The sequence below is a fragment of the Solanum dulcamara genome, chromosome 5 (genome assembly GCF_947179165.1).
Source record: "Solanum dulcamara chromosome 5, daSolDulc1.2, whole genome shotgun sequence".
Lineage (NCBI taxonomy): Eukaryota > Viridiplantae > Streptophyta > Magnoliopsida > Solanales > Solanaceae > Solanum > Solanum dulcamara.
The window spans coordinates 68,744,706-68,759,482 of NC_077241.1; the positions used below are offsets into that span (position 1 = coordinate 68,744,706).

The 14,777-nt window shown below is 38.4% G+C and overlaps 1 protein-coding gene across 1 annotated transcript; it reads right to left on the bottom strand.

Annotated features, from left to right (window-relative positions):
• Positions 1-1,049: 1,049 nt before the first annotated feature.
• Positions 1,050-14,417, bottom strand: LOC129889493 (DDB1- and CUL4-associated factor homolog 1). Its single transcript, XM_055964806.1, has 14 exons — positions 13,970-14,417; positions 9,834-9,915; positions 9,610-9,726; positions 9,344-9,522; positions 8,375-9,257; positions 8,181-8,278; positions 7,629-8,049; positions 6,902-7,498; positions 6,642-6,821; positions 5,981-6,565; positions 4,885-4,995; positions 3,812-3,930; positions 2,115-3,708; positions 1,050-1,991 (listed from the first exon to the last, which is right to left on the bottom strand). Exons 1-14 carry the CDS (start codon positions 14,215-14,217, stop codon positions 1,314-1,316), a joined length of 5,892 nt encoding a protein of 1,963 aa, XP_055820781.1. The 5' UTR covers positions 14,218-14,417; the 3' UTR covers positions 1,050-1,313.
• Positions 14,418-14,777: the final 360 nt, after the last annotated feature.

Here is a 14,777-nt window from a genome sequence, read left to right on the forward strand (position 1 = left end):
TATCAATTAAAATGTAGATAACTTTAAAATGTAAATAATTTTAATAATAAAATTTCTTTTACTTTAATAAACTTAAAATGAAAGTTTTATTTTTTAAGCTAAATAAGATGGAAGTTTTATTTTTAGCTAAATAAGATTGAAGTTTTATTTTTAGCTAAATAAGATAGAAGTTTTATTTTTAGTTAAATAAGATGAAAGTTTTATTTTTAAGTTAAATAAGATGAAAATTTTATTTAAAGATAAATAAGATGAAAGTTTTATTTTTTAAATTAAATAAGATCAAAGTTTAATTTTAAAAACACACGGCACAATCATGAAAATGCATATACAAAAATATTTAAGTTAAATAAAATGAAAATTTTATTTTTAAGAATGAATAACTAAGGCTTGCAAAGAAAATGTAAAAAAAAAAACTAAATAAGATGGAGAGTATTTTTGTAAATAAACAACTTATTCTTAAAAATTATGTAATGAATATAATTTTGAATATGACAAACCAAATAAGCAATAAAAACTAATCTCAACATAACTTATCCCAGCATAACTTAGCATAACTTATCCCAGCATAACTTACATCCAAATCAATCGACCCCTAAATATATTACGTCACGTTGATGCGTCTGTCTGTCTACTTGTTTATGTATTATTCCTTTTTTGTTTTGATGGTATAATGAAAAGTCCTGAAGAGATAAATCTCTCCATTTTAATTTACTTATTCTATTTTGACCTGACAGCAAGTTTTTAAAAGGTAAAAGAGCATGATCCCTCAACTTTGTGATTTATAATTGATATACTATATTATAAAAATAACTCACATACACTTCTACCATTACACAAATTATACATATATACCATTTTTCGTCTAACAAAAACAAAAAAATATATTTTATTTTTTATAATAAAAAACAATTATTCATGTAGAGTATATTTAATCCTTCTAGCAAAATGCATCGAAATTCATCGGTATATTTGATTCTTGAATAGTTTAGTAAGCTTTATAAACATGACTTAACTTGCACAACTTTCCAAACATGTGTCTGAAGCCCAACTTAAAACCAGAGATACTATAAGATTAAATTAGGTCAAATTAGAGAGATTTCTTGTAGCATAATATCTTTCATTTCTGACTCATATATGCACAGAAGCCTCACCATAAAATAAAACTGGAAAAGAACTCAAAACTAGAGGAAAAAGGTAATCTTTACCCTTTCCTAAAATGCATAAAAAATGTTTAAAGACTGACAAGCAAATAATATGAGAGAATAATATATATCCATTGATTACATCTAACTCGAAAGCCAAGGCCATTTTACCTACAAGAGATCATCATCATCCCCACTACTAAATGATTCAACAAGCTCACTGTCATCCTCATCTTCACCATCTGTCACGATCTCCAATATACCACCTCCACCACCAAAGTCCACACCATCTACAATGAAGTCTCCGTCTTCATCCTCTTCGTCATCAAGCTCACTAACACTATCATCATCATTGCTCAAATCATCAGCGTCACTTTCACCATCCCCATCAAGATCCGTTCCAAGGATCGCTTCCTCATCGATGTCATCATCATCTTCATCGTCATCTTCACTTTCAGCATCATCAGGGTCTGAATCATCCTCAGTTGGCCTCCTCCGACCAATTTCATACACCCTAGCAGAAGAATACATCTCATCTTGGTCATCCATTGTGACCAGCCCAACAAATGAATCAGTTGGCTCCGTCGCAAAGTCAAGTACACAACGGTCTACTGGAATGGTTGCAATGTCAGAGTAGTTGACAGCATCCACCGTACGGAAAGCAGCAAAGAGAGGATGTTTAACACGACGTGTCTGGAATGCTGACATGACATCCTCAAGATTTCTTCTCAAGATGGCATATATCACATCACCACTCGCATTAAATGTTATTACAGTCTGGTCCAAAGACGGTACACTTCGCAGAAGCCTGAAGTTCCGCAAATCCCATACCTCAGAATTTATGATGACCTATCCAGAAAGAACAGTTTCAGCAAAGGTGAAACCAAGGATCCACAAAGGTGACAATGAATGAACTATGCATCAGGCTTATAATACTATCCCCCCAAAGGAAAATGAGTGAAATGTCATTACCTCATTGCCAGCAGGATGAAAGCCCCCGCCACCATAGTCGGTAAATTGATCAAAACGATGAATTGGGCCAGAACCACGAGTATCCCATAAGACCCCGTTCCAGAGAAGCATATTGTCTGATGGGCTAAAATGTACAAGGGAATACATATGTCCTCGGCCTGAAGGAATACTGGACGTGTCTGTAAGTTTCAGTTCCACTTGGCAGGTTTGAGTGTCATATAGAAGAATCTCGCGCCGGGATGGTTCCGCAGACAATGCAGCAAACGTTGTACCAAAGTTGCTAAATCGAGCAGCTTTACAGCCTTCAAATGAATGCTTAGGCCCAGCTGATACAGAAGTTGCATCCCATAACCTCACATCGTGAGCACTTGAAGACAGGAGCAGCTGTGTCTCAACAGAAAGGTATGACTGTAGAAGTGTTAAAGGTGCCTGGTGACTGGTGAAGCTTTCTAAGACAGTGCTGCTGTTAGAGTCAAATATTTTCAGCTCTCCAGAATGGGTGCCAGCAGCAATTTGCGAAGAATCTCCCATAAAAGAGACACATGTCAATAAGACACCAGCATCATCCCGGCAAGTTCGCCATGGTCTAAATCTACTGTAGACAAATTGTCGATCCTTACGCTTTCCGTGTGTCCCACCATTCAAACTTCTAAAATCACGAGTACTAAGCCGTGATGTCACATTTGATGGTGCATCAAGGCTTCGTTTTGGTTCAGGACAGACATGAGGGTGCAAGAGCGAAAGAGGAGGTAACGTTGTAATGGGAGCAGGACATTGGCGATGCTGGTGCTTCAAGTACTGAACAACCAGTGAGTCCAAGGTTAACCGCTCTGCATTCGAGGGTTGTGAGTCACTTAGAAGACCATGTTGAGAAGACGACACCATTGAAGTATCATCACCTTCAGTTGGAAAAGCACTTGAGCCAGGTCGATTATGGATCTCTCTCAAAGTAGAATTTGGCGTTGAAGGCACATTAGGATCTGATGGTAGACCGCCTCTACGGACCGAATTTGGAGTGACACAAACCGGAGACCTGACTGAATGTTCACCGGTATTGAGTCGCTTAACTGATGGTACTGATCCACCTTCCTTCAGATCAGTTAACTTGCGTTTCATTGGCAATACAATGGGAGTTTTAAACATGATGTCAGGATCTCCACCAGATTTAACTGTAGATAGTGATGGAGTTTCTGATGTAGCTACAGGTGTGGCACACTTTTTCGAATTACTGAACTTGCAGCCTGATGTTGATGGAGAGACTTCAACAGGGAGAGATTTTGAGGACAGACCACGCGTAGATGAAAAGGCCAATGGCCGCCTCCTTGAAGAACAGACAATCGACTCAGATTTCAATCCACCATCCTCATCCAATGACGGAAGTTTCGGTTTAACTGACAAAAATCCCCTAGGTGCACGACCAGATGGCCATTGAATTTGAACTGACAATGTCTCCTGCCCTGATGTTTGATGAGCCAGAGATGACGGAGCAGCTAAAGATGGCAAAGGTGTCAACTGAGCCTCCTTAAGAAGCATAGTTGCAGTATCTGTCAGACCAGAAGCTTGTAGGTGTTCATGGATGAGGAGTAAAAGTTCCCTGAACTCGAACACAAAGGAAGTCAGAAACTAGTATATAAGGCAAAAAGAAGAAAACCATGTTGCTCAAATTTAAACTGCATTTGGAGCAAGCGCCAATTTACCTTGCATGATATGTGATCGGAGTAGCAGCAGCTATAGCAGCTCTCTCTATACGCCTTAATGTTGGGGTCGCAGCATCGGAAGCAGCCAGAGAACTTGCACGGCCAGAATTAGTTACAACCTACGAAACAATCGCAAAGAAACCATAGTCCCACAAATTAACAAAAGAGGAAAAGGGACGAAAGACAACTCTGGTGAGTACACTAGAAAGATGAATGTATAAGCAACCTAATAAACCATTGTCATCCCAAATGCCTTGACCTACTTTTTTGTTTGTGTCATGATATGTAGTTAATTCTGACCCAGTCGAAAACTTCTCCAAAAATTAAACTGAAATAACCTGATACAACTGCACATTATGATAATGATGATGAGCATCGTACTCCCATTACTAATCCACCTCTTCTTTTTGGGGGGGGGGGGGGGGGGGGAACTGGTAAATGTAATATAACAACTAATCCACCTCATTACATTTCAAAGAAAAGATATTAACACTTCTCTATCTAACGCCAGTTCACATTTTCTCCTCAACATTTGCTTGCTAATCAAACCAGCTACCTTATTCAGCATGAAGATAGTGCTTAACAAATACGTGTGTGCGTGTAATGTAAGCCAGCATTAGAGATTATAGATATATTCTTCAAAATTATTAGTGTAATGCACATAATCACATATAATCATGACTAAGAAAACATGGATTAACAAAGAGTTAAGAATGGAGGGGGAAATATACATTATAAGATTCACTCTTGAGACCCTACAAAACGAAATCCAGATGTGGAGAAGTAGAAATGCTAAATTGCAGGAATAAACCAGTTATTCTCTCTCCCCTCCCATTTCTCTTCATCCAAAGAGATCATCAAAATGATCGTCCCATTTCTTTGCTTTGAACACAGCAGAAAACCAGTGAAAATAAATCCATCCCCTTAGTCCCTTAATCCCCCGTCTTCCTTTGCCCCAAAGAGATCATCAAAATCAAAATTATCATCCAACTTCTTCGTACCCAAGACCCTTTTTTTTTCACTCCACGTATTAAGAAATTATACAGAGAAAGAAATAGGTACTGTTTTCTTACCCCAATAAGTTCAATAGCCACCTGTGCAAGTTCTGCTTGCCACCGGTTCTGCTCACTGCCAGGAGTCTGATTTCCTGAATCTCGTATGAGTTCTGACAACTTCTTCCCAACCTAAACCAAAAAAAGAACAATATAATTAAGTATATTCGAACCTCCAACACCAAAAGACCAAATCTTTCAAACTGATGTCGCATAAATGGTCATCCGCATTGAGTCTTGGATATATTGATTTTCAAGTACAAGAAAAACTTAGAAAAAATGTTAAATGTTTGTTGTAACACTGGGTTTAACTACACAACTCAGATCTGCACTAGCTGCAATACAGAACTAGGTAAAACCCCTAATGCTTTAGGGTCAAGTCACTCACTAGCATATCCCCCTGGAAACAAGGAAAACAACGACCAACAATAAAGCGACATGTATCTGAAAAATCTGAAACGGTAGTTCATGCATGAAACTAAGAGCTCGTTTGGGTTTAGCTCATTAAAAGCAGTTGATAAGTATACCGTGTTGAAAAACACTTTTAGGTGTTGAAGCTGATTTTATAAATAAGTAGTTACGTGTTTTGAGAAAAGCCCTGAAACAATAGTAAGCAGCTAGTTTGTTTGGTAAAAAGCTTAGCGGTTTTCTGTTACAATGACTAAAATATCCTTAAATCTATTTACAGAAAACATAGATTTGAAAGTATTTTTACATTAAAAAAAGGAACTAATCATGCAAATAGAATAGAGATATAATTAGAAGTTGTGCTTAGGAAGAGTATTTATTAGAGATGAATTAGTAAAAAGTTTGATCAAACCAAAAGAGCTTACACAAGCTATAAAACCATTAGTTAGGGGTGACATCTAATGGTTTTTTGCTGATTTTAATTTATAAGCACGTGGCATATAAACATTTTTGGTATTTACATTTTCTCTAACGACTAATTGCAACATAGGATCAACCTTTTAACTATTTCAAGAAACATCAAAGGTGAAAAAAATGTTGGAATCAATGACTGCAGTCAAAATCACATAAACCAGTTATCACACCGACCCCTAAAATCAACAATGTCAACCATGGAGGAAACATCAATTATGACGTCGGACCAACCTACCTGAAGTTTTGTTAATATATGTGCAATTGTATCATCTCTTGCCAAACCAAGAAGTACTCGGCAAGCAAGAGCACGAAGACAGTCAATTGCAGCTGGAGGAGTAACTATCCGTGGCTGGAGGAGCTGCAGGAGGACCTTAATACCATTGTTTGCCCGAACAGCTTCTCTCGCTTGACGGTAACATTGTTCAAGTTGAGCAGCGAGGCCAGCACAACCAGCTCCTGCACCTAGTGATATTCTTCGTTCTCCAACTAATCCTGATGTCACTGTAGACACAGGCCCATGAGAAGTGCCACTGACTGCAGATGTGCCAGCAACGACTGTGCTTCCACGGTCTGATAAAGTAGATTCTCTATTTTCATTCTGACTGGAGATATTAACAGCTCGATCAGGAAGAAACCGCTCTGCATTTCTGTCCCTGGTCTCGCTCCGATCTGCATTCCGGTCTCTGGTCTCCACACCAGGAGTATTTGCAGATTGGACAGCATTGGTTTGCTGTGCTTGTGTAGATACAGATGGTTTATTGCTGATTGAAGGTGGAGGACACACGAGACAAACTAACACATTCAATGCTGCTTCAACAATCTACCAACATCAAAAATAAATGGATAAGAATCTGAATCACTACAACGAGAGAATGAAAAGTGTATTAAGATCATACCTCAGGTTCTACATAACCGGCACTGTTAGCTGCATCCAATATAACAGCTATACCCACACGATCATTGCTTAATGTTGCATTTACAATAAGTTTACGGCTGTAAGGTACTAAAGTGACGATATGAAGTACACCAAGAGCATACTGAAGCAAGTCATGCAAATAACGCTCAACAGGTGGAGCCTACATTTGAAAAAATAGTACGTAAACCAGAAAGCATATGCAGGTAGAAAAAATGAACGGTTTATAAAAGAATGTACTACCTGACATAATTCCAACATTGTAATATGCCCATTGCAATTTAAGAACTTGTCAACTACAGGCCAGCGGGCTCTGACAGCTGCAGGACCAAGTCTCCGATCTTTCTGGATTAAACGGAAAACTGCATCCATAGCCTCATTACTAATGTCAAGAGGCTTAGATGCAGCCCTAACACTTGGGATATTTCGGCCAGCACTGCGAACACTTTTATTAGGACGAATTGAATCCACCAGCAAAAGAAGATGTGCTCTGAAGTACTGTCGAAGTGCGACACATGTGTGATATGCTATCTGCTTCTCAGAAGCGGTCAGCACCTCTGGTGGTGATCTGTCACTCCGTAATGACCCTGAAGCAGTTAATGCCCCAGAAGAAACTCCAGATCTCACTAATGCAGCATCTTGCAAGAGATTAAGCATTTTCTGTAAACCATCCTGAGCATCAAAAGCGTCTACGACAGCTCTGAAAACAAATGCAGCCGCAAAAAATAAGGCCGCATTTTTCCTGGCTTGATCTTGAGGACATTCAAGAAACTGAAGCGCCAACTCAACCACCTGATGGATAATGCTTGAAGGAAGAGTACAAACGCGTTCCATTATTCCCTGTGAAATCAATTTTCCTAAGTTATTGAGTAGGCAACTAAAATTTCAAGAACCACAACGAATCAAGATTTAAGGTACACAACCAAACTATAACACTAAAAGGAGTAGAAAAATGGAGAGAGACAGTTACCTGAATTGACCCTATAGCAAATAAGCATGAAGAAAGGCCACAAAAAGTCTGAGGAGCTCTTGGGGCAGCAAGCAATTTTTGCATGCCGCCACGATCCACAAATACTGCAGCAAATTTCCGATGTGCAGCCAAAGCACAGATCAGCTTCAGAACATCGGGCAAAAGAAGCGAGAGTTTGCACCCCTCTTTATGCTTGGAATTACGTTGCAGTAGCCCAATACACACGTCTACTCCTTTTTCGTGCAACACAGGACCAAGAACTTCAACATACTCTCCCAAAATAATAAGACACTGGATGCAGAACTTCTCTCGCAACTTTGCAAGAGAGTCACTATCAAGAATGAAGAACTCATCAACATCCTCATTTGCTTCTTGAGCTGTTGCTTTTATGTCTTGTGATTCACCTTCAGAAATAGCACTCCTACAATATATCAGCACCACATTAATATAAGTTAACTGTATATCATAGAAAGCAGCAGATGAGTGCAAAATAAAATGTCTTCCCAGTCGTCAATTGAGGATCGCTCATACAAAAAAAAATGATGCACCAACCTTGAAACTTCAACAGCAATAGCAGCATCAATGACTGTGGATACAGCTTTTGAAGCAGCCAAAACTGCAGCCTCCTCATCATTTGACTTCTTAAACTCCTGAGATACAGGGATAACATAGAAATGAGATCGTCTTAAGATGAACATCAATTAAAACTGCATAAAATATAAACTGGATAAGAAGTGAAGACAAACCTCAAAAGCAGCACTCTTGACTACTTCTGCAGCAGCATCACCAGCTGCTTTAACAGCTTCCGCTGGAGCATTAGCTGCTTTTGCTTCTGTTTCAGCAGCTGCAACAGCTTTCTTCACTAGATCTGTGATATCCTTGGAGCCGACTTTACATTCTTGGAAACATTCATCATTTTCATCCCTCTCCATCGCAAAACCATCAACATTTGTCCTACTCAAATTCTTCTTGTTATCAGGTGCTCTTCTCGATTCTTGATTCCGGGTTAAATTTCTGCTGCGAGATTGCCCACTCAATCTACTTGCAGACCCTGGAGAGGTCAAAGCTGCTTCATTATCCGGAACACCCTCAGTCACCCTTCCCCGTCCTCTGTGTCTTGTCCACCCACGATTTACCCTGCGTCTTGACAAATCATCCCTAGTACTCTCATCATGTTCGTCTTCCCTTAGGGATCTGTTACCAGGCTTTGCCTTTCCATCACGTAAATCTCTAATATGCCATCTTTCTTCACCATCTGCATCTGCCTGATAATTATCATCATCCACAGCCATAGAATCAGGTGGCTCTTCATCAGTCCAACGTTCATCCCCATGCATATGCCTACTGTCACTTCTATCGCGATCCTTATCGAGAACTTGATCACCATGAAGTCCATCTTCCGCTACTCTGGGGACATCCAAATGAGAACTTTCGGCAACTTGCCGGAATCTACTTCTACATTCCTCTCTAGCTCTTACACCAGTACCTGTAGATGATGATTTGCCATCCAACAAAGATGTTGCATCTCTTTGGCTTGTGGTGGTATCCCCCAAAATTCTAATCCGAAGATAGTGCATAAGTTTTGCTGGGAGCCCAGATGTTAATACATCTTCGACCACTTGACCACCACTACCATCAATAGAGCAAAGAATGAATAAATTTGCAACAGGAGATGTGTTATATAACCAAAAAAAGGTATGGGCCTAAGAGCATACCTTGCCAAACATACAGCAAGAAGTCCAGTAGAGTAGGTCTTCAGCATCTCAGAATCAGAGGACCTCCGATCACCTGACTCATGCTTCCAATAATGATCATCACCAGACAATCTGGTTGTGTCATCCATTGTCCAGATTTTTAAATTTTCCAGCACAGGGTCTTCAAAAACATGTGGATACTGGATTCCATTTGCGATGTATTAATCTACATGAATAACCATGACCAAGAAAACTTTTAAATAAGATTATCAAGAATAGAACTCTACCATCCATGTTAGTGAACAGCTAAAAAGCAGCCTTGCAGCAGCAGCCTTCACAGAAACTGAATATCTCCTCTCAGATAGGAACTTTGAAGATATCAGTTCAAAGAATTCATCAGTGTCCTGCAGGAAGAGATGATGGAAAGTGAGCAGTTAATACTGCAACACTCAGTATATATATATATATATATATAAAATCAAAGAAGTAAAGTAAGAGATACTAAAGCTACCCGGATAAGGTTCCCTAGCCGTCCAACATTATGGGAAGATCGGCCATTATTAGGGGCAGAATGACCACTCTCTTCCATGTAGCTGCACTTGAAAGAGTGAACAGATATGTCATTTGTCTTGTTTCATCCAGTGAGACAAAGCACTGATTTGTTTCAGCTATCTGACGAGAATTTGATGTATATGAATAATGCAAACAGGAAACAAGACCAAGCCCCACTTTGTTGCTGTTGACTAAACTCAACTATCATGTTTTTTTCAAAATTTCCAAAAGAAGGGAACAATCGTTGGAAGGTACTGACTTGGAATTTGAATCTGATAACAAAGAAGAAGAAAAAAGAGGCAATGGTAGAAAATGATTCCTAATGTCATTTAGCACGTTGTTATAATGTAGAGCTATGTTGTTCGGACTCTTCAAAACCTACGAGAACTAATTTGATGTACGCAAATGTTTCATACCAGCATACTCCTCATGCTTATACATATACTAAACTTCAACCAAATTATAAAAAATGTCATGTAGCACTTCAGTAGTATCCCACTATATATAATAACAAAATTACTACGTGATAACTTCTTGATATCCATCTTAAAACTGTGTTGAAATTAAATAGCACTCTACCTTTCAACTTGCTGGTACCAAACACAACATGCAACATAACAGAGATTTACAGCAGTTTCTAACAAAGATAATCCGCATAATCTTAAACATCGCAACAACTTAAACCATGAATAATATGCAGCACTAATATAAAACCACCACAAAGGCTCACACACGCCAAAAAAAAAGCATTCTTCATCACAAAACGGAAACTGGACGCAACTATACTAAAAATGCAATTGAACTAGTTCAGTTACTGATGGGTACGAGTGCTCAGGTCCTTTAATAAACATAAAACCTTTACACAGAAATATAGAAATCAAAAAAACAGTCAACAACTTCAAGATCAAAAAATATCATTCAGACCGACCAATCCAATATTATCTTGCAAGTACAGGTAGTTATTATTGTTTTTATTCAAAATCTACAATATTTTCATTAGAACTTATTTCACTCTGGTGTTTTACAAACCTGTTTTGAAAATGTTTTTCTTGAGTCGAAGTTCTATCAGAAACAATCTCTCTACATCATACAAGGTAGCGATAAGATCTGCATACACTCCACTTGGAGGATCACACTGCATATGTTGTTCTATTCAAAATTTAAAAATTGGTATTACATATTTTAGCAAAGGGCTAAGGCTAACTGGTTTGACTGCATAGGACCCTTTTCCCAATCATAAAACTTATAGGATTGTGATTTGAGCAATTGAAAAACTTCACTCAATGACAATAAACGATGGCTTATTTTCCAAAAGTGACATAGCAACATAAGCCTTTCTCTTGTATAATTATAATATTTTCCACCAAGTATCCAAGTTTCATAATTGAAATCTCTCAGATATAATTTATTTCAATAACCGTGATATCAACTTGTGCGCACCTTGACCAATTTCACAGGATATCTGCTACCTCCCACTAGCATAAGTAATGGATAACTATGTCCACCAAGACTTGGACAGATGAAAGTAATAACCTCTTGATTTTTGCCTCTGCGGAGTATCGAACCTGGCACCTCATAGTTTCCAACCCACTTCATCCACTAGGGCACACCCTTGGGTGCGAAATTTCTCCAAAAACAATGACTACTCCCTCTATTCTAATTCATGTAATAGACTTTCATTTTTAGTTTATCACAAATAGAATGATACCATTCTAGATTTAAAAACAAATTAACTCTAAACTTCTTATTTTACTCTTAATGAGATGATTTATAGCCACACAAATATTTATAGTTTGTTTTAGACCACAAGTTTCAAAAAGATCTTTTTACTTAAACTGTGTGCCCAATGAAATGTCATATAAAATGAGATGGAGAGAGTATGCGTTTGTGACTAAAAATTTTGATAAAGAATTTTGTTTTGGCACGGAAAGTAGGAAAAGTGGACAGAGCCACATAAGATAGATAATGCAAATTTGATGCTTTACTCAGATCCACTTCCAATTTTTCTTTCTCAATCTAATTTAAAAGCCAAGTTCTTAGCAATGGTCAATATAAATTTAGAAACTTAAGTTCTGACATCCTCAAACTTTTTGCATCATCTAATATACAATATGAAAAAAATTAAAAAACCAACCAATCTACTTACAGTATTATAAAAGGGCAGCCCGGTGCACTTAAGCTCCCGCTATGCGCAGGGTCCGGGGAAGGCCCGACCACAAGGGTCTGTTGTACGCAGCCTTACCTTGCATTTCTGCCAGAGGCTGTTTCCAAGGCTTGAACCCGTGACCTCCTGGTCACATGGCAGCAACTTTACTAGTTACTCCAAGGCTCCCCTTCCTAAGATTTAGAAATTTTGACAAACTGTTACAGTGATCTTTCAATGTACCGCCTAGGTTTCGAATTCCCCATGTTAGATGCTCTGTAAGACCTTCCAGAGATACCAAAAGAACGAAACGTAGAGAATGTACACAACCCATTTGACAGTTGCGGCAATTAGGTGCAGTTCAACTTGTTGATTAAAAAATAATAAAGGTATTACTCCAAATCTGTGACTTGGACTCTAGGAAAAGAAAATAATTCGTAGGGGGGAAGTAAAAATCTAAACAGTCCAGAAATGTTTACTATGTTGACAGCATAACTTTGTAACTGGTGAACAGATGATGTCTGAGTCATAACTTGGTAAAGAATCCAAAAGTTGCACCCTAATATGGAGGTACAATTCTAGTAAAACATTCATCTGTAGCGCCATTTTAATATGGATATACAAACTGACTGAATTAAAAAACTTTGGTCAACAAATAAAATGATGTCTACGTTTACTTGGATTGGTTCTCGCATCCCTGTGTCCAGGGCGGGTATCTCCCGCAACGCAAGCACTATTGTTCGACACCACTCGAGAAGCAAAAGATTCATCAATCGAGGCTGAAAATACATGCATAGATAGGGGTTTCACAAATTTCACATTGAGCTTCTGATATATGCGTCCAGTTCCCCTATGCCTATGCAATTAGCTCGATTCCAGGTATAGCTATTAATGGGCATGAAGCTGTAGGCAGGAACTCTTCTTTTTATCTTATTCTTTGGAGTTAGGTCAGGCTGGTAATCCCAACCAACTAACCAATACTGATGGAAACAGAATCCAAAAGCTGCAGTCCAATATGGGAGGGACAATTGTAGTAAAATATTCATCTCTTCAGGATATACAAATTGCGAGAATAAAAAATTTTCTCTGGGAAACAGATTTTGTCTTCTAATCTGAGGAAGGAGGGCTCTGTTGGGGATAGAGGGACAGTACTGAGAGAGGCAGAATTTTATGATTGACCCTATCCAAATAGCAAAATGGTGTCACAAAGATGTAAGCGTACTATTTCACGCCAATATAGAAGACATGATGCACCAAGAACCCAATACACCCATATCTTTTGGCAACCAGCACCGGAAACATTAAACTAAATATAATTATATGGAACCAGTGTCTTCAGATAATTATGACTACAAAGAAGATAAACTAGCAAAGGCACACCCATAAGTCATGACATCCTCCCTCACCCCCCAAACACTATCAATAAGCCACATGTTACTACATGTTAACTAGGAAAAATTCAGAAGAACCAAAAAAAAAAAAAGAACAGCATAGGTACATATAACAGAATTTAACTACCCTACTATTATATATCTAAGGACTGAAATACTCCAGAATGCACATAGTAAATGTACATATATGTGTGGGTCTAAACACCAAATCATCTCTACCATTTTGAAACCCAGGCAGATTCTATAACTAACTTCCTACATCAATAGCCGTGCATAGACAAACATTGCTGAGTAGAATTCTTGCTGTGCATAAATATAATCCCTAAAACCCTCTGACGTCCCCTCCTTCAAGAACCCCACAAAATCACACTTCAACCGAAATACAACACAAAATTCACTTCACATTAGATGACACAATTCGAAATCCCGAAAAAATTCAATAAATGAAATAGAAAGTGAATTCCAGCTTATGGCAAATATATAACCATTATATACCTGCACTCCTGGGATAGAATCCCAGCATCACTAAATTATTACTTTATCAACAAAAAGAAACTTTACCTAGCTTCTTGGGTTTCAAAAAGAGAAGAAAACGCATGGATAGTATTGGGGTTAGGGTTATCAGGCGAAGCAGTGATCTTCTCCATTAACGCTTGTGCTTTCATGATCAACTCCTCATTTTCCGCCTCTTCTTCATCTTCCTCTCCTCCTCCTCCTTCTTCCTCATGCTCCTCCGTTGGTGTCGTCTCCGTCCGCCGCTCCTCCTCCCCTTCCGTCTCCAATGATTGTTGTTGCGGCTCCTCCTCCATATTACTACTCAAATAAAAATCACCAAAAAATTCAAAAAAAAAACACTAGGGTTTTTCAGATATGTAGAGAGAGAAAGTGTTCGCGTTAGGTTTGAAGTAATTCTGCAAATGCAAAGGTTGAAGAGAGAGAGAGGGAGAGTGTTCACAAAAAAGCCCCCGCCTCCATGCTTCTATGTTATATGTGAACACAGCAGGGAAGGAAAGTGGCGTCTCGAAGAATCGTTCGACCCGAATATTTCATGACCCGACCCAAATGAAAAGCCCAATGAAGTTTTAAACAGCCTAACCCCGAGGGTGAAGTTCACTGATTGACCATTTTAAGGCTAAAAATAGTCATGGCCACTTTTCACACCAACATGTGAGACCCGCCACATTATCATGCCACATAAGTACCATGTAAGTGCTGCATAGCACAAACTAGAAGGCTTATATAGGAAAAAGACTTGTTCTAATGAATGATTTTACAGAAATATGAATATTTTCCATAGAAATTATAGAATTGCATAAAAGGTCCGTAGAATATTCTAGATATGTAGACATTTCTAGAAAAAAGACGTTAA

What these genes read in the sequence shown, in the direction of transcription:
- LOC129889493 (XM_055964806.1), bottom strand. Translation starts at nt 14,217, where the DNA reads ATGGAGGAGGAGCCGCAACAACAATCATTGGAGACGGAAGGGGAGGAG. An exon ending in TTTGAAACCCAAGAAGCTAG is followed by an intron (nt 9,916 to 13,969) that starts GTAAAGTTTCTT and finishes TTTCAAGTGCAG; the next exon opens with CTACATGGAAGAGAGTGGTC. An exon ending in TGGCTATTGAACTTATTGGG is followed by an intron (nt 3,931 to 4,884) that starts GTAAGAAAACAG and finishes ATTGTTTCGTAG; the next exon opens with GTTGTAACTAATTCTGGCCG.